General features: G+C 46.8%; 1 protein-coding gene across 8 annotated transcripts in view; it reads right to left on the bottom strand.

The window, feature by feature from the left end:
- Window positions 1-23,260, bottom strand: part of LOC119178803 (proteasome adapter and scaffold protein ECM29) — an 881,180-nt gene that overhangs the window by 183,587 nt on the left and 674,333 nt on the right. For all 8 annotated transcript variants that reach the window (XR_012895350.1, XM_075895092.1, XM_075895224.1 and 5 more), the window contains one exon: window positions 10,061-10,127. Coding sequence is in view for 7 of the 8 variants with exons in the window: in XM_075895092.1 (XP_075751207.1) it covers window positions 10,061-10,127 (67 nt within the window). In the remaining variant the exon portion in view is untranslated. The remainder of the gene's footprint in view (window positions 1-10,060; window positions 10,128-23,260) is intronic.

Here is a 23,260-nt window from a genome sequence, read left to right as displayed (position 1 = left end):
TAAGAAGTCTTCACATGCCTATGAAGCACACATGCACAATGACCATAGGGCCTAACCGTGAGGCCTAATCGAACAAGAAGGTTGATTCTGAAGAGCTTGCGAGAGGGCTATTTCGAATATACGAGGTCATAAAGGCAGCACTGCTAAGTTTAAAAAACAAAAAACAGGCATGACGCAGATGAAGTGCGCCTTAACTGATGGTTTAATGAAATGACTGAAAAAGTTTAAAAAAAAATGGGGGGCAAAAGACAAACAAAAAGGCACTGGGGAAAACCTCTTTAGTTAACATGGATGATAGTGATAGTAAAAACACATGCATTTATCTCATGCTAATTATGGGTTCACTTAACCAGTTGTTAGATGATCTTCTATACCATTCCTGTTTCCTGTCTTTTGAACTTGGCAGTGCTGCTTTTACTGCCAATGAAGGTCTGCCCCTTTTAAGCTCTGAAGAATGTAAGCATGTGTTAGGAGACGCTTAAGCTAGACAAAGGAAAAGAGCAATACAGGGTATGCACACATCTGATGGCAAGACAGGCAACTGAGGTGTGGAGAAACCAAAACCCAATAAAGCTCTTGAAAAGAGCAAAGTTTGTAAGCATTTTGTGCCATTCTCCTCCTCTGTCTTTGCTGTGGTATCCACACCAATGCGGCCACATTGAAGCCTTGAAAAAGCTATCGATAGCCAAATGTGAAACTTCATATACTCGTAACTTCATATACTCGTAAATTTAAACTCGAAGAGACGTCTAAACTTTGTTTCAATTATCAAGAAGTTTGAATTATCAGAAGTTCTCAGATAAATGACTGTGGGTGAGGTGATACCACACATTGTAATTAGGCATTGATTTTTATCACGCTTAAAAATTCTTCATATGCTTTAAACCTTATTGATATGTCAGATTTAACGTCCCAGAACCACCATTTGATTATCAGAGACGCCATAGTGAAGGGCTCTGGAAATTTTGACCCACCAGGAGTTCTTCGACGTGCACCCAAATCTGAGCACATGGAGGTTTTTAAAACCTAACTGCACGCAATGAAAAGCTTCAGCAGAGGTGTAAGGTCCACAAGTTCATTGCCTAGCTATTTACTGCTGATCAGACCTCTTAAGAAATTGTGAATTGCCAACAACTTCTATGCTGTTAATGCCTTCAGCACAAAGGTCTCTATACCAGCTGAAACACATTATGGATCACCTTGTGTGTGCTTCCTTGAAAACACTTGTTTACTAGCAAAGCCTTTTTCCTTGAAGGCCTGAGTTGCCTATTTTTCATTTTTAGACAGTTAGGGTTATATAAGCACCCAAATTTTTCAATAGTAGTACGACAGGAGCAGACATTTTCTGGTATGGAATAACAAAAAGTATAGATTAACCAAATGAGAAAGTTTGAACTAAGAGGCTTTTAAATACATTGAAAAAATAGAGGGCCAAACAAAAAATTGATTCTTGTTTGAATTACCTGAAACTATATATTGTCAGTGTTTGGATTATCGAGAGTCTAGTGTACTAGGATTATCTTCATAACTAATACTCAAGTACATTTTGAAACATGCAAACTGGAACAGCAGTTGATGAAAACGTTTTTTGGGCTAACACAACTCTGGGAGACTGAAATACAACATCCTGCTCAATGTCCATTCAGTGTTGTGCATGCACACACTCACAGGAGGGGTGCAAGTTACAACTTCGAGTGGTTCCACTCATACAGCTACAGCACCATCCACTGAGTGCACTGCACAACAAGAGTGCCTACACTCAGCTGCCCTATCAACCATCTCGGCCTGAACCACTGTGTAAAAACATGTGAAGCCTTAAAGGTTCCGCGTTCATTACTTACTGAATTCACATGGCTTATCTCGGAAACACTTCTTGCAAAACAATGACAGTACCAAAAGTGTGTTTCATTGGTCTAGTTTGTCTTTGTCACATTTTGAAAGGTAAAAAAGCGTCCTTTTTCTCACTCATTATGCAGTTTTTTACAGTCCTGCCAACCTAGAAGCATGAAAATTTGGGACACCGCACCGGGGGGGGGAGGTTATATCAGAAATTACCGAGACTTGAACATTTGTGACAAAAGGGCTGCATTTCAGAGCCTCCACCATTGTGTTTTCGGCATCTACAGGCATTTTCCCGATGATGACGGTTGCTCGCGTGCGTCCACACCTGTACTGTTTCACGTCCTCGCACTTCAGAGTCATTTTCGAAACAACGGTCCTACATAATCACACGCTAAGGGACAAGTTGTGTTCTGCTAGAAATCCCGTGAATACATAGACATTCTGCGCGGATCGCACTGTCTTCGCAGCGCTTTTGAAAAAAGTCCCGATGTTGCCACACCCTTCGGCAGCACGAACGAAGTTCTAATGCTTCTCGGTCTTGCCATCGCTTGAAACACCTACATTACAGGCGTGCATCGTACACCATGTGCACCTTTCCGCACTTGTCACCTTTTTGCGAAGTCACAAAGCATCGAAACACCAATGTGTACGAATGCGGAGATACATGCAAGTGCCTCTTTGGTTTTAATACCCCCATCAACCTTTCAACTTAACTCGGGGCAACACTGAACCCCCAAAACCACGTAACAAACACAACTGACGTCTAGGCAAGCGTAGGCCTAGCATGCGTAATGCAGGGGCCAAGACAGACAGACACACAAATTGCGGTACCTTTTCCCTCACCTTCTTTCACCCAGATGCGCAGTATATACTTATGGGTACTCTACAGTATGGTTACAGTGAACTATAAGTGTAAAAGAGAGTGCTCTTCCGCAGCACCGCAACTGTCGCAGCAGGAAAGGCTGACATTCGCGCGTGTTGGAATGAAGATGCCGGTGTTCGAAAACCATTTATTGCATCTGAGGGCAGGAACACAACTGATGCGACACAGCCTGGTCGCCGCGCTTTTAACAAGTTAACAGCGCCAACAACGGATGCGCATGCATGCTCTGCGCAATCAACAACAAAAGACAGATAACATTACTGACACGTTTCTCGCGATTACAACAGTGCGTGATTAAGAAAAAGTCTCAGCTGTGCCAGCCACTTTTTGAGAAATTCCAGATAGCTTTTGTGAGAAGCTTTTGTGAGAAGAGTTCGTGGATCACTTCACATCGCAGCGATTTTTTATTTTCGCCTTGTTGCTCACTAATTCGATGAATAATGATGCTGCAGCCCCAACTTCTATCCTCAATATTTGTCAGATTAGTGTTTTGTTGTTCAATGACTTGTTTTAAGCTCTAAACTTCAGTCTGAAGTTATTTGATCCCAGATTTTTTTTCGTGAATCTCTAACAAATGTACATCAACTTCTACTCATGTAGCACTTAGGGATGACACGGTTCTTTCTGCTGTTGAAAGACCTCAATCAGGTGATAGAAAAATGCATGGAATACAACCAACTTCTATACATACTCTTCATAGATTAAAAAACAGCATTTTACTCAGTTGAGACATCAGCAGTGATGCAAGTGCTTCGCAATCAGAGCATCGAGAAATCTTATGTAAACATAATAGAAGAAATCTACAGCAAATTCACAGTCACCATAGTTCTCCTTAAAGAAAGCTACAGCATCGCAATAAAGAAGGGTGCAGGGCAGGGAGACACAATTTCATTCACCACATATTTACAAGAGGTTTTCAGTGCCCAAGAATTGGAAGAGTAAGGATGAAGAGTCCATTGAGAGTACAGTTAAACCTGGATATGATGAAATTGATACATCATAAAAAAATTCGTTACAAAGAGTATCTCGTTATATGCAGGTTTGGTACGACAATTCAGAAAATAAACGCACAAATTAAATAAAAGGGGAACTGAAGGCAGAGCTACCCCAAAACACTTATTTATCAGTAAAAAAAAGTGCGTTACTATTGCGATAACAATTATATAGACACAATCGATGAGTTTTTGCCATTGCGCTAGTGTTTAAAAACAAGTCCAAATCGATAACATGCCTCTGCGCATCGTAACTTTCACGAGCGGGTAAAAGCGTGTGAGTGCTGCTGCAGCTGAGGTCAAATGAGTCGGCCCATTCCTATTGCCTGGAAAGTGCTAAGATAACATCTCTTGTGTGTTAGAACTGCCATCAATTGATCAAACAGAAAGTATGCCACCCGTCTCGGACGAGCATGAAGCAACGCGGGGAGCGGGGGGAGGGAGGGGGGCGAAATGGCTCGAGTAGCAATAATGAACTTGCATAATAAAGGCAGCCGTGATCGCTGCCGTGCTTTCTATCTCGGGAGTATCAGTGTGGTTTTAACGTGAAGAGACTGTGTGAAAAGAGTACTTCTCTGAAGAGCGACCGAATTCGCTCACACTAGTGTTTCGTAGGAGTTCCGCAATGCTGGATCCAAAAGAGTTGGCTGCCAGCCTTATTTGTGATAACATTACAATTTTTTGCTATCTTGCTTATTGCATAGCATTCAATGCGCCGTCGTGTTGCCAGAACTAATTGGCTAATCGCGTAAGCTACCAGCCTGTGAACTCGCAGTGCATGATGGAAGCGCATGACGTGTCCAGCTTCGAAGACCCGTCCTCACCGCGGTCTCGGAGTTTTCATCACTGCCTAATCTAACATCACCTCAGTGATAATGATATTCTTGCCCGAAATTTAGAAAAGGCAGTTTCACTGCAAGGGCGAAGCGATGAATGCGATAGCAACAACTTGTAAGGTAATGCTGAGAATGATAAGCAGATCGAAATGTGCAGCGCCCTCACGCACAAATGACGAAGAAAACTCTGAAACGGGATTTATTGGCGTAAGTAGTACTTGCACAGCACATATATTATTGCGGAAAGCGGGCAGCAGCAACCGACGCAGGAAACACAACGCTCGGGAGAACAGCTCGCGCTCGGCTCCTCTTGTTAAAGGCGTGACCCACTGCGGCACATAATCTTCTTCCTCTCTACAATACCCCGGCGACGAAGACGAGCCATCCTGGCAAGTCAAGGTGACGAGATTAGGAGTGGGTCGTGATATGGCTTGAGACGACTCACGTGGACGGTCTCACGACCAAGGCATGGCCTGTCTGTAGATGGCGTGACCGGCTCGATCACGTATGTGACAGGAGATCGACGTTCGACGACGCGTTAAGGACCATGAAACTTGGGGGCAAACTTAGCGGACAGACCTGGGGAGTGGAAGGGCAGTCGGAGCCAAACGAGCGAGCCCACGGCAAAAGTCTCGACTTGCTGGTCGCGGTCGTGGCGGTCTTTTTCGAATGCTTGCTTGTCCTAGGTGAATTATCGGGCCAACTGATGACACTCTTCAGCATGGTGCAAAATTTCAGAAAGAGCGTTGAAGTCGGAGACGTCGGGACGATACGGCAAAATGGTGTCAAGGGTGGAGCATGGCTCACGCCCATATAGAAGAAAGAAAGGCGAGAAGCCTGTGGTTGACTGCGTCGCGGTGTTGTACGCATAGGTCACAAATGGGGAAATGACATCCCAGTTCGATTGGTCGGAATTGACATACATGGCGAGCATGTCTCCTAGCGTTCGGTTGAAGCGCTCAGACCGTCGGTCTGCTGGTGGTAGGCTGTAGAGGTGCGGTGCACCGTGCGGCATGCCTGAAGGAGTTGTTTAACTTCGGGTAAAAAGACACGCCCTCGATCACTTAGTAGTTCACGTGGTACCCAGTGACGCAGTACAAAGCGTCGCAAAACGAAATTGGCTACGTCACGTGCACCAGCCGTAGGTAGTGGAGCTGTTTCAGCATACCTCGTCAGATGGTCGACGGCGACAATGATCCATCAAACAATTTCCAGTGGCAGTGTAAGGAAGGGGACCATATAGATCGACACCAACGTGGTCGAAAGGGCGCGCCAGACACGGTAGAGGCTGTAATAATCCGGGTGAATGGGCAGCTGTCTTTCGTCGTTGGCATAATGAACAAGACCGAATGTATTTTCGTACAAAAGTGTACATACCACGCCAGTAGCAACGCTGGCAGATCCGCTGATATGTTTTTAACACACCAGCGTGAGCATGTTGTGGGTCGGCATGAAAATACGCACAGACATCAGATCGCATGTGGCGTCGTATAACCAAGAGCCATTTACGACCATCCGCGTGGTAGTTTCTGCGGTATAGTTGCGCGTCCCGTATTGCGAAGTGTGTGGTTTGGCGGTGAAGAGCGCATGGGTACGCAGACGTTGAAGAGTCGGAAAGAATGTAATGGAGAGATGTTATCCATGGGTCTTTCCGCTGTTCAGACGACATGCTTGTGACGGAAATGAGAGCGATGGAGAGGTTGGTGTCCGAATGCAGGTCTGCGGTGGATCTCATTGGTGATCGTGAGAGGGCGTCCGCATCAGAGTGTTTTCGTCCTGAGCGGTAGATGACACGAATGTCAAATTCTTGTAGGCGAAGAGCCCAACGTCCAAGGCGACCTGAAGGATCTTTTAGCGACGCCAACCAACAAAGTGCGTGGTGATCGGTCACAACGTCGAAACTCTGTCCGTACAAGTAAGGACGAAACTTGCTTAACGTCCAAATGATTGCGAGGCATTCTTTTTCAGTTACGGAGTAGTTCATCTCCGCTTTCGTGAGTGCGCGGCTTGCGTATGTGACGATGTACTCTGGAATACTGGGCTATCGTTGCGCAAGTACTGCTCCCAGACCAACGCCACTGGCATCTGTGTGCACTTCAGTGGGGGCACTTGGGTCGTAATGGCGTAAAATCGGTGGGGACGTAAGCAGGCGGCGCAGTGTAAGGAAAGCTTCGTCGCATGCCGGGGTCCAGTTAGAAAGATTAGCTGGACCGTTCAGTAGTTGTGTACGTGGGGCTATTATTGTTGCAAAGTTGTGGACGAAACGACGAAAATACGAGCAAAAGCCGATGAAGCTCCTAAGTTCTTTGAATGAAGTCGGCTTACTGAAAACGTAAGATGGGGAGAACACAACGGTAGAGCCGGATAATTCAGTGCGATTGACAAGGACAACGATGGCACTAAGAGGAGGAACATCAACGTCGGAAGCAACAAGAAGCTTGCCAAGGTGAGTGCGCTCATTGTCGGTAGATGGCGCATCTGAAAACACAGATAATTCCACCTGCGCGCGAGCGCAGTCAATTATGGCGTGGTGGCGTGACAAAAAATCCCATTCAAGTATCACGTCGTGGGCACAAGTGGTCAACACACCTGATGAGAGCGAACTAACGTTTACCGCTCAACACTTAACGTGCTGTTTAAACAAAAACAAACAAAAAACGCAACCACAGGTACAGATATTAGTGCGAACTAACAGTGCCCCAGTTGTTACTTTGCTGTGTTTGAAAAGCACACTCTTTTCGCAAACAGTGCCTGTTAAGCGAGCAATGTGATCTTAGTGCACCCAGCAACTAAACCCAATTGTACCGGTCAAAGTCGAAGGTGCACGATTCTCCCTACCGAAGGATAAGCGCGCGCACACACGCGTCTACCCCTCCCCCCCCCCCTCCATTCGAGGGGCAAAGTATGCGAGAAAGATTAGCGCGTGTCTGCGCATTGTGATGAGCTGGGTGCCGAGCGTGGGCGGCTTTTTTTTTCTTCTTGAGTTTTCATATAAATATATAGAGATACATATACAGTGAATGACCGCTGCCATGGTAAGAAACCAGCCAAGACTATCCATATATATAATTGATATCATAATAAATAAAAAAAAAGCAATGCTGAACTCTGCCGGGGGCCACACCATTTGCGCAGTGAAACTATTCATGTGCGCACGGCGTCTAAAACAAGAACGGACGACATGGACACAGACACGGATAATGCGGAAGACTATTCGGTAAAGTGCCCTCCATATGCAGCACGGCCCCCACATGTGTGACGCTAACTAAAAGCATGGCATTGCCAACGCGTAAAAGTAATTTTTTTTTGTTATTCAAAGTGGGGGGAGGGGGGAAACACCTGCGCGTGCGCCCGCGGCAGCGAGAACGGTGGCAACGCCGGCTCATAATGCAGGCCCGCCATGCATTCACCCACCAGCAACAACGAGCGCTCGCTCTCGCCTGGTGTGCCGTGCGAGCCGCCTCCACACCGCGCTTTGTCGGCGGCGGGGCAGCTGCAGAAAATGCATGCTCTTACCAAAATGCCAAAATAGACAGCATAATTCCTAGATTGTCCTTGGGGAAAATTTGTTATATCAAGGTTGTTTCCTTTTGTTACATTGTTACACAGAGGACAAATACATGTGCTTCTATGGAGCAACAGTGGGAAATATCAAAGCTTTGTTTTATCAAGGTATTCATTATATAGAGGTTCGTTATAATTAACTGTGTCTCAGTAATGAGCGATTCACTGATGGCATTGCATTATTGAGCCTCTCAGGGGACCAATTAAAGTTTATGATTATTCAACTGTGCACGGAAAGCAGAAGAGTAGGTCTGAAAATTAACATGCGCAAAACTAAAGTAGTTTGCAACAGTATTGGCCGAAAACAGCACTTTGCGATAGGTGGAACTAGAAGTTGTAGAGAAATATGTATGTCTACTTAGAAGCAGTAGTAACAGCAGAGCCAAATCATGAGATTAAAGTAACTAGCACAATAATAATAGGGTGGATTACATTCACCAAGCATTCCTAATAATGAATGGTAATCAGCCACTAACCCTCAAAGGAAAAGTATATAACAGCTGCGTCTTGCTAGTACTTACCTATAAAGGAGAAACCTGGAGGCTTAGAATGATAGTACAGTTTAAATTGAGGATGATGCAGTGAGCGATTGATTGATTGATTGATATGTGAGATTTAACCTCCCAAAACCTCCATAAGATTATGAGAGACGCCGTAGTGAAGGGCTCCGAAAATTTCGACCACCTGGGGTTCTTTAACGTGCACCCATATTTTCTTTAACGTGCACCCAAATGCACCAGTCGCAGCCGGCATTCGATCCCGCAACCTGGACGCAGCGAGCAATGGAAAGGAAAATGATAGGTGAAACCTTAACAGACAAGAAAAGAGCAGAGCGAGTCAGAGAACAAACCAGGATTAAAAATATCACAATTGAAATCAAGAAGAAGAAATGAACGTGGACCGGGCTCCTAGCATGTAGGCAGGATAACTGCTGGTCATTAAGGATAGCTGACTGAGTTTCAAGAGAAGGCAAGCAGCCCCGGTTAGTGAGAGACAGAAACCTAGGTGGACAGATAAGAATAATAAGTTTGCAAGTACATATAATGTGGCAGCAAAAAGCACACACGACTGAAGCAGTTGATGCTGTTAGGCTGCTGCAACTGCTGATGATGATGATAATGCATAGCATGACAAGTCAAAGCAGTTTGGTGGAGCCACTATCTATTTTCTTGCCCAACAGTGCAGTCTAGAACTTCAAAGACTGCAGTCTTTTTCATCCACATTCAGTAAGATCCTCAAGATCCCCTCACAATCGCCAAGTAAAATCGCTTGCTCCCCCAGTGATCACATCAGCAGTGGCCACTTTGTTTCTACAACCACCAACGACTTGGCAATGACTTTGACTTTCATCGTACGCAACTTCTCACTAAGTAGTGCCTACTAACACATGCTCTCACATCAAACAGTTTTTGCTGGTCACATCTGCTGCAGAGATTTACAATGCTTTGAAAAAACGGACCTTCATTCCCTCATAGTTTAGAACTTTGGGTCCAATTCATTTGAAAACATAGAACCTTCGCTGGAGATGCAAACAATTAAAAAAAAAAAAAGCTTTGCAATCAAAGCAGCATAGTAAGGATGCTCAGGCAAGTTGGTTTGTACTTATAAAAGATTGAACAGTGCAGCAAAACAGACCACACCGAAAGATACTGTGATGAACTAGCAATAATTCCATTGCTGAAGCCTCCTAAGGGCATACATCAGAGCAATGAAAAGCAGCTGCCTTTGCCTTCCAGATGAGACATGGCAAGTTTCATTGGCTCTCATTCAAAGTTGTCTCACAGCTTGCAAGTTTCTGCTCACCTTTGGGTGGCTATAATCTCAGCCTAATTTAGTGGTTGCTACTCCAGATACTAAGTATTTACAACGAAAGCTGTCTCTCTCAACAGCAGACCGCCGTAGGCACACCCACCGTCAAAAAGGAGTACAAAAGATGTACCCACCATCCCCCTCCATGTACCACATCTGTAGTTTGGTGAACAGCCGGTCAACATCGCTCTCCTTGGCCACCTGCATAAGCATGCAAGGATAACTAGTGCAAACATAAGACAAAAAATTGCAAGCCACACATCTACAGTAGATAAAGATACTTACGCCTCAAAAATTACAATGGCAATTCACTACGGAATTAAAAGAAAAAGCTGTTTGTTATAAAAATCACTTAATTAAAAATTATAAACAATTTATCAAAATTTCATCCCAGGTTAGACAGTTCATAGCTTTCACGAAAGGAAACAACAGACGGTCGAATAAGCAGAAAAGCTTCATTCTAATTCTTGTCTAATTTCTCAGCTGTGTGCAGAGACAGCTTTTTGAGTTCTACGTACAGTAGAGAGACGCTGTTTTTTGACACGCACATGTAATCACTCATATCACACTCTTGTCTTGACACAAATGCTCTTAGTGACAAAGTCTTTTTATTTGAGCACCTTTTCACATCAAAGGAGAGCTCACATCATCAGAGTGCTCAAGGAGCGCTCTGATGATGTGCTCTAATTTCTGGCTGCAACAAAGTAAAAATAAATATTGTTAAGCCTCTGCATAACAATCTTCAGTATAACAAAACAACAGATATAACATTGCATTTCACCTCTAACTTTCTGCATCTGCATGTTCACAGAACACCATCTATTTTTCATCTAAACATAATGCGCCCCCCCCCCCCCCCCCCCGTGCATTTTTTCACAATTTCAATTCAAGCAAGTTTCAATGCCATTGCAGAAGAAGACCGTTGCAATAAGCTCAAACTTCTGCTCGTGCTAATGGTCATATGGGTGAGTTGCATGTGGTATTTTTTCAAACGCATTTTTCAAACTCTGCACCATGTTAGACTTTGGATAGCAGGATCCTGACCGGAGCCATCCGAGCCTCAGGAGAAGACGGGGAGAGGAGCCGGAGTAGGTAACAAGAAGATTTATACAGAGTGTTTACATGTTCATAGTAGCGTGAAACAATCAGAAAGAAAGAAGCATCATCGATCATCTCTGCGCTCACGTTTTATATCCTGGGTCTTCCCAAGATTCCTTGCAAGGGAAAACAATAAGTCCAGAACACTCTAATCATATTGTTACACAAATTAAGGTAACTTAATGGGGGGGGGGGGGGGGTTTAATGGGCCCTGAGTCCGCGATCACCGTATGATGATGACGATCTCCACCGCCATGGCTCGTACCCACTCAGAGGGATCGCAGTGAAGGCAACGTCGTCTTCATTCCCTACCCGCGCTTCCCTTGTTTTTCCTGGTAGTGATACTTCTTATCATTCCTCCGGTCTCAGACGAAGCCCTCTGGGAGAGTCATTCTTGCATCCTTCGTGTAAACGGCTTCAGGCGGGCAACATGCGTCACCTCTGTCTTGCATGAATGTCGGCCACTAGCGGTGACACGTGCAATTTCATAGTTGACATCGCTGAGACGATGGAGTATCACGAAAGGACCGGCGTAGTGTGCCAGTAGCTTTTGGCACAAGCCACGTCTGCGTATTGGGGTCCACACCCACACTAGATCACCGGGGGCATAGGTTACATGCCTATGTTGCTTGTCGTAGCGAGTTTTAGAGGACTCTTGCGCTGCCAGTGTACGTAGGCAGGCAAGTCGACGTGTCTCTTCCGCACGACAGAAAGTTTCCGCAATTGTTAAATTGTCATGGACGACAAAAGGAAAGATAGTGTCCAGCGTATGTCGAGGTGAGCGAGCGTAGAGCAGATAGAAAGGGCTGTAGCCTGTCCTTTCGTGTTTCGACGTGTTGAAGGCGTACGTGACAAATGGTAAAACTTCATCCCAGTTTTTGTGGTCGGAGGCGACGTACTTTGACAACATGATGATCAACGTTCGATTTGTGCGCTCGGTGAGGCCGTTAGTTTGTGGATGATACGCAGTTGAGTGTCGGAACTTGGAGGCACACAAACGAAGTAATGATTCGACAATATCAGCGGTAAATTGTCGTCCACGGTCACTTATTATCACGCAAGGAGGTCCGTGTCGGAGGATGACTGAATGCAACAGGAACTCCGAAACCTGGTCTGCCGTGGCGGAGCATGAGGCAGCCGTCTCGCAGTACCGCGTCAGGTAGTCGGCGCATACAATTATCCACCGGTTACCTTTCGAGGAGCGTGGAAATGGTCCCATCAGATCAATGCCGACCTTTTCAAAAGGAGAACTGGGAGGCTTTACAGGTTGCAGGTGACCAACTGGACCCGAGGAGGGCCGCTTGTGGCTCTGTCACTGCGTACAGCTGGCCACGTAGTTCTGAATTGTCTTGCTCATTTTCGGCCAATAGAACCGCTCTTTCGTGCGACTAAGTGTTCGTGCGGTGCCTAGATGGCCAGAGGTGGGGTCATCATGCGTGAGACGCAGAACAGAAGTTTGGAGGGACGCAGGAACAACTAGCAGAAAGCGGGCGCCCATCGTGGACAAGTTTCTCTGGTAAAGAAGACCATTTCGGATGCAGAATCGGCCTTCGCTTAATGAATTTCTCGCTCCAGGGAAGAGAGCTTTCAAGCTTGGGTCATTACGCTGCTCAGCGGCGAAAGTCACGGCATCGCAAAAGCCAGACGACAGAGAAGCGATAAGGTGGTCAAAGTTATCGCCTTCACAATCTGTCGATGATAGCGGCATTCTCGAGAGGCAATCCGCATCAGCGTGTAGACGGCCAGTCTTGTATGAAATGGTGAATACATGTTCTTGCAAACGAATGGCCCATCGTGCGAGGCGGCCGGATGGGCCACGAAGGTTGACCAGCCAACACAGGGAATGGTGATCTGTGACGATAGCAAACGGGCGACCATAGATGTATGAGCGAAACCGTTGCACGGCAAGGACTACCGCTAGGCATTCCTGTTCGGTCACTGTGTAGTTGCGTTCAGGCTTGCTTAAAGAACGACTTGCGTACGCCACAACGTGTTCCTTCTTGCCAGAACGCTGAACGAGAACGGCACCGATACCGATGCCACTTGCATCTGTGTGAATTTCCGTGGGCGATGAAGGATTGAAGTGCTGAAGTATTGGCTGCGAAGTTGACAAACACTTCAGCTTGTGAAAAGCGGCATCACACTCGGAGGTCCACTGAAACAGGCTGTTCTTGCGTAGAAGGCTCGTCAGGGGGTGAACCACATCCGCAAACTTGGGTACGAACCGGCGGAAATACGAGCAGAGCCCGATGAAGCTACGCAGTTGTTTCACAGATTTAGGACGCTCGAACGATTCAACGGCCGCGGTCTTTTGTGGGTCAGGTCTAATGCCGTCTTTGTCGACGAGATGTTCTAACACCAATGTCTGTCGCTCGCCAAAATGGCACTTTTTCGAATTCAATACAAGGCCAGCTTTTTCAATGCAGCTTAGCACGAGGTCTAGGCGAGTGTTGTGTCCCTCAAACGTACGTCCAAAAATTACGACATCATCAAGGTAACAAATGCATATATGCCATTTTAAACCACGCAATATAGAGCCCATAAATCTTTCGAATGTCGCAGGAGCATTACATAATTCAAATGGCATAACGTTGAACTCGTAAAGTCCGTCGGTCGTAACAAATGCCGTCTTTTCTTTGTCAGCTGCGTGCATCGGAATTTGCCAGTAACCTGATCTCAGGTCGACAGATGAAAAGTAGGACGCGGAATGCAGGCAGTCTAGAGCGTCATCGATGCGCGGCAGTGGATAAACGTCTTTCTTGGTAACAGAATTCAGTCGGCGGTAGTCAACGCAAAATCTCCACGTACCATCCTTTTTCCTCACTAGAATGACAGGAGCAGCCCACGGACTTGCCGATTCCTGTATTATTCCCTTTTCCAGCATTTTTTGGACTTGCTCGTTGATGATCTTGCGCTCTGATGGTGCCACTCGATAAGGTTTCTGCCTAATGGGATGCGCCGACTCGGTGTGGATCTGATGACGTATCCGGGACGCTGGAATTAAGGGCCTTTGGCTATTTTTAGAAAAATCGAACACTTTCGAGTGCTTGGATAGAACGTCGAGCAGTGTATGACGTTCGCTTTGGTCAAGTGACTTGCTGACCATTTGTAGCAATTGGGCATCTTCTGAACCTTCTAAGCCTAGATGTTCATTTTGGCTTGTAGCATCAAGAAGCGCAACCAGCGTCGTACATGATTCGAGTCTAAATACTGCAAGTTTCATGCCGCCTGGCAGAATTGCAGGCTCCATGGAACTGTTCATTGTCCACACACCTGCCCGTCCATCAACGACTGGCACTATGCAATGGGGAATGAGAATGCAATGGGGTTCTTTTTCAGGCATGCCAAGGGAATCGGTTCGAGCGTGGCGTCAAACGTGCCACAGTTGTTGCTAGAACATGTCACGAGAACACACACAGCAGAAAATGCAGGAACGACTGTGTCCACGGAGACGAAAAAGATGCATTCCTCCGGACGGGAATTTTCCAAGAGCGCCGTTGGGAAAGTACCGTGTATAGAAAGATACCCATTTCTGCAGTCTACAGTTGCCCCACACTCACACAAGAAGTCAATACCCAAGATAACGTCATGTGTAGACCGCGGAATAACCGCAAACTCTGTGCAAAACACCTTGCCACACAGCGAGACGTCCACAGTACAATATCCCACCGGACACAACACGTCACCACTTACACCACGAAATGTCACCCCACGGTTCAGGCAAAACATCACTTTTGGTCCCAGCAGGTTTTTAAAATTTACACTCATCACCGAGACTGTCGCGCCTGTATCCACAAGTGCCATAGTAGCCACTCCATCGACAACGACATGAACTTTGTTCTTCAACATAAACGCTGACGGGGGTACACCTGTAGATAGCACCTGTGATCTCGCGGCCTCACCCCCACTGGCCGCACCGACTAGTTTTCCGGCGGCGGTGTGCGTGCGCGTCGCCGTGCCGATGGCGATCGTGGAGCACGGGGAGCTGGTGGTGGTGTCAAACTTCGATCAGAGGCCGGCGAGGGGTAGCGTGATCCGGTAGGTGCGCGTGGTTTCCGTGACGTGGAGAGCGGATGGTCGAAAGGTTGGTGAGACATGTGCGAAGACTGTCGCTGATATGGGCGGTGGTCACAAAAACGTGCGATGTGACCCGGGACACCACAGTTGTAGCATACCGGACTTGGTCGAGGGGCACGTTGTTGCTCAGAGTAACGACTCCTCTCGGAAGGCATGAGATAGTGGTACCGTCCTTTGGGGGCCCTGTAGGGAGGCGATTTTGGGTAAACAGGTGGGTGAAAACTTCGTTCGTAGTTGGGAGGTGGTTGACAGGGGAATCCAGCCTGCCATGTGCCTTGATATTCATAAGCGTCTGTTGCGTTGATCGATGGTTGCCATGGTGGAAGAGAAACAAGAGTCCGCACACGTTCTGGTTCGCTTACGTACCCATCCTGAAAATCGCTGGGGCGATGATAGCTCTGCTGACATCGAAGCAGCTCTTCTCTAACGATCTGCCGTATGGTCAAAGCAAGGTCGTTAGGTGGCACTGTTTCAACACTAGCCACAGTGGGGACGTTGGACAGGCGGCCGAATTTCGGAGAAATTGGTCGCATCTTGAGGGATTCAAAGGTACGACAGTGCTTCATCATGTCGGACACGGAGTTCAAGCAGTCTTTCCCAATTAAGAAATTGTACACGTCTTCGGCTATACCCTTGAGAACGTGTCCAACCTTGTCTTCTTCAGACATCCTCCCATTCACGATCTTGCACAGCTTCAATATTTCTTCAATGTATGTCGTACATGTTTCTGCTGGAAGCTGTGCCCTCTGGGACAATGTCTGCTCCGCGCGTTTCTTCTTTGCGTCCGAATCACCGAAGCACTTCTGCACTTCTTCAACAAAACGTTCCCAAGTCGTGAACATGTCCTCGTGGTTCTCGTACCACATAAGGGCGGTTTCAGTTAACGAGAATACGACATGATTGAGCTGTTCGTTCGAGTCCCAGCCATTGCTTCTGCTCACCCGCTTGTAGTTCTTGAGCCACATGTCGACGTCTTCTCCTGAGGTCTCGCCGAAGTTTGGTGGCACTCTGTAGTACGGCACGGAACCCATCGGAGTTGGCCTCGAAGCGTTGGATGGCTGCTCTTGGGCCATTACGATCGGCGAAGGTGGAAGTCCGGCGAGGCGGCGGCTGCGACGAAGTCCTGGTAGTGAAGGTCCCGTCTTTGGGTTCGTCCTACCCAGCACCTTCCACCAAATTGTTACACAAATTAAGGTAACTTAATGGGGGGGGGGGTTAATGGGCCCTGAGTCCGCGATCACCGTATGATGATGACGATCTCCACCGCCATGGCTCGTACCCACTCAGAGGGATCGCAGTGAAGGCAACGTCGTCTTCATTCTCTACCCGCGCTTCCCTTGTTTTTCCTGGTAGTGATACTTCTTATCAATATCGTCGTCTTCCTCTGCGCCCCTGAAGGGGAAAGTCCAACACTGCTTCCCTCTCAACTTATAAAAGGGGAAGAGGCACGCCCAGTTCGTTGCACGGTGAGGGATAAACACACACGCAATACACGGCACAACTAGCTTAGTGCGATGACGGGGAGTCTCAAGCGCAGAGATGACTCATTGAGGAGACATCGCTGCCAGGCAGGATGTGCTGTGCGGGAAAAGAAGGCTTAAGGCGCCAAGGAAAGCGAAGCCGCACAGACTGCACATAACCCTGTCTAGGCAGTCCATCGATCGGGTGTGTCTAGGGGTATTTGGCGAGGCAAACCGACGACCCTGAAGAAATGGCCGTACAACTGCTGCTTTGACACCGCTTCAGAATGTTGCTCTGAGCTGCTGAAAACCACTTGGTCAGGGGCAACTTCGTGACAAAAGGAGCCGGCGACATGGTATTGCACGATATTCTGCAACCATCGCCGAGCGAAGGACAAAGACCCCATAGATTTGGGCGAGGCATAACAACCACTTGGTGGAGCAGAATGTTTTTCGGCAGTGGTTTTGGAAGGAAGGATCGACCCGATCCTCTCCTTGCCTTTTAAGCAGTGATGAAATGAAATATATGTGGGTGATTTGTATAGTGCAGTGAGCGCAGCATCGTGCACTGCTCTTGCATCTGTACACCCCATATTCTGCACTACACATGCCATGCGTCCGTAATTTTGTTTTATGAGCCCGTGTCAAGCAACACACATGACTAGCTGTAGAAGTGGAAGCACTAGATGGGGAAGCCGTTATTCTTCTTTTCAGAGATTGTGCAGAAAATAGATGTTGCCGAAAAGGTTTGCATATTGCAAGTGATCTTGACTAATGACTCCAATGCATATTTCTGGAGATCGCAAAAATCTCTTTTCCTGATCACGAACTAAAAAAAAAAAAAGGCTATTGTGGACTCCATGGAATAACAAACACAAGGCACCCCTCTACGATAAGCTTCGTTGGCCCGCCAGGTTTGGCAGGAAACACTGTTCATTACCATACTGAACACCAACGAGCAGAGTCTTCAGTCAGTACTTGTGATCACCGCCATGCTGCTGGGTTATCTATTCTAAGTACAGGCATCTCAAAGCCCTCATCCATGATTTCTGAGCAGATTGTGACACTGCCCATGAGTACATCCAATGGACTGAATCCTTCCACTGAGAGTGGCTCTTCATCACACACTCTCCCTTTGCCGAGCCATCAAGCACTTTTCCACATGGTCTGCATCTAGCACAATGCAAACTCATTGGGTACACCTCAATCTAGTATTAGTACTTAACAAGGCTAAGCCACAACTGCTCAATGTTGCACTTTGCAAGGTATTGTGTGGCACAAGGCATGCTCCGATTAAGGAATATGTGTGCTAAATTTCATCCCGGTCGGACAGTCGCAAGTACCAAAATCATCATATGTCCAAACTCAAGAAGTTGCTCAAAAATGGATCTCGAGAAAGACACTGTGACGAGCGATAGCAGACGATGCTCGGTGCGTGTCTTGCGCCTTTGTGCGAGGAAAACGAAGTAGATCGGCGCCGAGCTCGCGGGTGCTCGAGAAACGTGGAATAAAAAAAAAAGGGTGTGGCAGTCCCTTCCTGATCTTGAAAGAGTGTGGACGTTCTTCTTAGGCCGCCTCGGAACCCAGTATATTCGACGGCCACAACGGAACGTTACAATTGGCACGCAACGGCTCGAGGTGAACTAAAAAGACGTTTATATCTTCTATCTGGGGACGTCGCTTCCTACGGGGTCCTTTGGCTGAACCACTGACATTCGGACAACGTCGGCTCCGTGATCCCAAGATTGCGACGGCCCCGTGTTCTATTGACGTGTTCAGGCAGCTGGATGATGCCGCCCGGGTGGAAGCCTACCAGTCAGCTGTGTCTGAAGCCGATATCCTAAGGGATGAGGTGGGTCAGCTGAATCGGAGGAACTAAAACTGATGATTCTCAAAAACCACGACACCCCCAAAGACAAGGACGCACCAAAACCGCCTCTTGACTCGCAGATGAAGGCAAGTCACCATCTCATGTGTAACTTACTTGCTCCACTAGTAGAGCGCATCGAGCGTCTGGAGTTAAAAATGCATGAAAATTCTGACGCCGAATCAAGCACGAGTGCAGAAGAGAGCAGTGCGTCGATGAATCTCAAACGCGGCTCAAGAAAGCAACAAAGACAAGCCAGAAGCGATACTCCCATGTGCATGCCTAACAGTGAAGACACTCGCAACCGACTTTCGAGTTTCGTGGCGAGCTTCTTACCGCTTCTCAGGACAGACTTAAACGCCTGGTTTCACCAAGTTGATTATTGGTTTAGAACCTTCTGCGTTTCCGATGAGGTTGCCATACCATTCATTATTTCAAGGCTCCCAGCTAAAGACTTTACATGAATGCACCGCCACACAAAGATGGCTAGTATCAGTAATTGGGCTGACATGAAGGCAGCGTTCCGCCGATGTTATAACATGGACTGCGATGTAACATCTAAGCAGCGACTGTTCGGCGCAACGCAACATGTACAGACTTAGCATACCAAAAGCTCGGCCTGATGGAGCAGTGCCACTATCCTGTACTACAAGAAAATTTCCAAGTTATCATGGCTATTCTGTCATCCAAGGCGAAGGAGCACTTTTTTGATAAAACATTTAAGTGGCTACACGATATGATAAGCTCATTTCTGTGTTTTGACCAGATCAGGGATTCGGAGGAAAGCATTCAGACTTTGGCTGCAAAAGAACACGGAACGCCATCCACAACGTCATCTGCCGAACGCCGTGTTATGACAAAGCGTTTGCCTCGGAAGCCTATGCGCCATTGTCAACGCGCGGAGAGCATAGAGTTTAACGGTTCCTCAGATGATGAAGTAGCTGAGAGAAAGATAAAAGGGGATACAAAAGCGAAGTCATTTCCATTGCAGCAATCGACTCGTTCCGCAACGCGTGTTTTTGAAAGATCGCAAGGAAATGCCTTGAGAGTTCGTAAACTGTGCTTGAACTGCTCCAGAAGTGGCCATTTCGTCACGCAGTGTCGTCTTTTGCTAATTGAAGAATTTTTTAAATGACAGGAAGATTTCAAATCTTCCAGCTCACAACAGTGGGGAAACGAACAGCTGGTGACGCCGATGCCCGCGAGCAGTCGCCAGTACGGTAATTGAGCAGGTATCATGTGTTTCTGAAGCGGGTACGTTTTCTGTTCCTGTCACCATCAACGGACAGACGATTAAAGGCATCTTGGACTCTGGAGCTGTCAAAAGCTTGATTATGGCACCAATAGTTGACAAACTCCAATAAAGCATAAAGCCTTCAATTCTACGTTTGGTAGGAGCAAGCAGCCGTCAGCTACAAAATTTAGGTCAAGTCAGTGCTGTGGTGACAGTGGACGACCAAACCCTGCAGCATGACTTTGTTATTGTTCCCCAGTTACCTCACGAAAGAATACTGCTAGGCGATGACTTCTTGCGAGCTTCAAGAGCCGTCATCGACTGGGGCTCGGAGAGCTTCGCGGTATCAGTTCCCCAAAGCCTACGCAAGGTCTACCTAGTTAGGGAGCAACCACTGCCAGCTTTATCGCGGAAGTTAGTTCCTGTGGCCTGGCATCGCATGTCGGAAGATGAAAATCATTTAATGGTCATCCCCGGGACAAAGCTCTTGATGAAAATCATTTAATGGCCATCCTCGGGACAAAGCTCTTGTACGACCACTATTCAGTCATAGTGGAACCCATGGTAACAGCTACACCGAAAAATACAACAAAAGTTGTGATCACGAACTGCTCTTCTCAAGCCCTCTTGCTCCATATCAGATGATAATTGGCCTCATTGAAGAAGCAAGCAGAATTGAGGATACTGAACTTTCTGGAAAGGACTGCCAACAGATCCTTCGAATTTAATGCCGTCCTCCTCCTGTAGACCTTGATGCACCACCAGCTCATACAGTCGTCGATCTGCAGCACCGCTCACTCGCGATAGGAGACGCCAGCTTTAACATTGTAATAACGTTATCTTCCAATGAGCTGCAGGTCATGAAGGATTTGTTGATGCAAAATTCGGTTTGCTTTGCACAGTCAAGTACTGATGTAGGCTCCTGCACAGTTGGGTAACATTGCGTTCCAACTGGAAACGCAAAGCCAATATCGCAACGTCCTCGCAGATTGTCACCAGCACAGCGTGATCTCGTCAAAAGTATGATCAAGAACCTCATTGATGCCAATATAGTGCGACCTTCTCGGAGTTTTTGGGCGTTACCCCTTGTCCTTGTAGCAAAGAAAGAAGGGACGATGAGCATGTGCGTTGATTACCAACATCTCAACGCAGTCACTGAGGACATTGTGTACCCTTCCCAAGAATTGAAGATGCGCTGCAGGCACTCACCGGAAGCAAGTACTTTGCTGTTATAGGCTTGGTGTCTGGATTTTATCAGATCGCCATGCATCCAGATGACATACAGAAGACTGCCTTCGTCACGCCATGGGGTTTCCACTAATTCCTCCGGATGCCATTTGGCTTTGAAGGTGTCACGCCATGGGGTCTTCACTAATTCCTCCGGATGCCATTTGGCCTTGAAGGTGCCCCATTCACAGGTCAGCGAGCTGTGGATGCTATCATTGACGGTATTAAATACAACGATGCCCTTGTGTATACAGATGACTGCGTAGTCTTCAGCAGGACATTTGAAGAACACATTTCGAACCTTCAGAACATATATACAAGGTTCAAAATAGAAGCCTTGAAATTCAATCAGGAATTCTGCACAGTGCACCAGATTGTCTTTCCAGGAATCCCCCCATTGTTGATGATGCTGAACCGAATTTCGCAGTACCATATCCATCACTGCGATTCTGTGACAACATGGGTGGGGAGGAGCGTCAGGATGCATTTTGCACTAAAGTCCTGGATATGCTTAGGGGTGCACTGGGCAGGAAAAAGCAACAGAAACGCGTGCAAAAAAAATTTATTACGCATAATGACGTGTCGTACAAAAAAGACCAAGGTCCAGTCAGCAGTCGATTTCTCCTCTGTCTTCCTACACAACAAGCCGAGGCACTTCGTGAAATGCATGAAGGATTATACGATGGCTACATGGGGATCAGGCGCACATTAAATGCCCTTCGGTCAAAGTATGACTGGCCGAAGCTCTATGCAGATGTCAGAAGGTACGTACGTCACTGTGACCTTCGTCAGAGGATGAAAATGTCGACATTGGTGCCTTACGGTCTATTACAGCCAATAAATGTCTACAGCCCATTTCACACAGTCGAGATGGACATAATAGGGCCATTCAAAACTTCAAGAGATAACAAGTACATCATTGTAGACATTGATTACTTCACAAAGTTCGTGGAGGCGAAACCACTCCAGAGCATAGAGGCCGCAACTGTCCAAAGTTTTGTCGAACGACGGATCATCTTGAAGCATGGATGCCCAGCTGCAATTATCACAGACCGCGGTACTCAGATAATGCCGTGCTCTACTGAAGCATGCTTCAAACATCGTGGCATGAGACATGCTGCCACTACCGCATATCACCCTGCAGCAAACGGCTTGTGCGAAAGAGCCAATAAGACAATCAAACAGATGATTGCCATGACTACCGCCGGGAGAGAAAAATGGGTTGATGTCCTCCCTTATATTATATTTTGTTACAACACAGGGTACAAGACACGGTTCGCCAAACTCCCTTCTTCCTGGTCTACGGTAGGGATCTGGTGCTAGCATTAGATGTTGTATACAGCTGCCGAGAGCTTGAAGAGCTCAAAGAAGAATCAAACTATTTCACGGTAGTGCGTGAACGACTACAAAAAGCCAGAAAGCTCACAGCCATGCACATCCGACTGGCTCAAGAAAAACAGAAGCGGCACTTTGACAAGCACCACAAGGATGTTGTGTTTGAAAGAGGACAACTGGTGCTACTCAAGGCTCCAACGTCTGGTGTGAAAACAATTACATCGTATATCGGACCTTATAAGATAGTGAACAAACTGTCTCCCGTGAACTACGAGATCGAACTCGTGGACAACATGGGAAGTGACATTGTGCATGTTGAATAATTAAGACCATATCTGAACCCCATTGCTCACATGGAGCAACCCAATGCTTCAGACTAAGGTGTACATGGGTGCCGTGCAGCGTACATAGTTGTTGGTGCTTGTATATATTTTTTGTGGCTGAAAGTGGATAGGCCATATTTTATTGACTTTTGTAAATAAATACAGATAGGAATGTTTGTGTTAGTGTAGTTATGTCTGTCTTAGTGTTTTGTGTATGAAGCCGGGGCGACTAGTTTCTAAACCCGGGCATGTGAGGAGCGATAGCAGACGAAGCTCAGTGCGTGTCTCGCGCCTTTGCACGAGGATAACGAAGTAGATCGGCGCCAAGCTCGCGGGCACTCGAGGAACGTGAAATAAGAAAAAAAGGGTCTGGCAGTCCCTTCCCGATCTTGAAAGAGTGTGGACTTCTTTTTTAGGCCGCCTCGGAACCCAGTATATTCGACGGCCAACACAGCCCGTCATAGACACATTTTAAAGATAAGTAAAAACGCATCTACGCGTAAAAAATAGATTTTTTTATTATGATTTCTTCCATCATGACAGCTTGGCAATGATGGTCATGTTAAGCATGTGGCTTTAGTGAGCTGCTTAGGTAAATTGAAATGGGAAGCAGCCAGGTGACGATTTCCAGGGAACAATGAGCTCTCCTAGGTGTTTAGTAGCCATCTTGTGCTCTTTAAGAGCGATTTTAACATGCTTTGAGTTTAATTACA

The sequence above is a fragment of the Rhipicephalus microplus genome, chromosome 1 (genome assembly GCF_043290135.1).
Source record: "Rhipicephalus microplus isolate Deutch F79 chromosome 1, USDA_Rmic, whole genome shotgun sequence".
NCBI classification, from domain to species: domain Eukaryota; kingdom Metazoa; phylum Arthropoda; class Arachnida; order Ixodida; family Ixodidae; genus Rhipicephalus; species Rhipicephalus microplus.
Note: the sequence above shows the minus strand (reverse complement) of the source record. Positions and strands in the feature narration are given on the sequence as shown.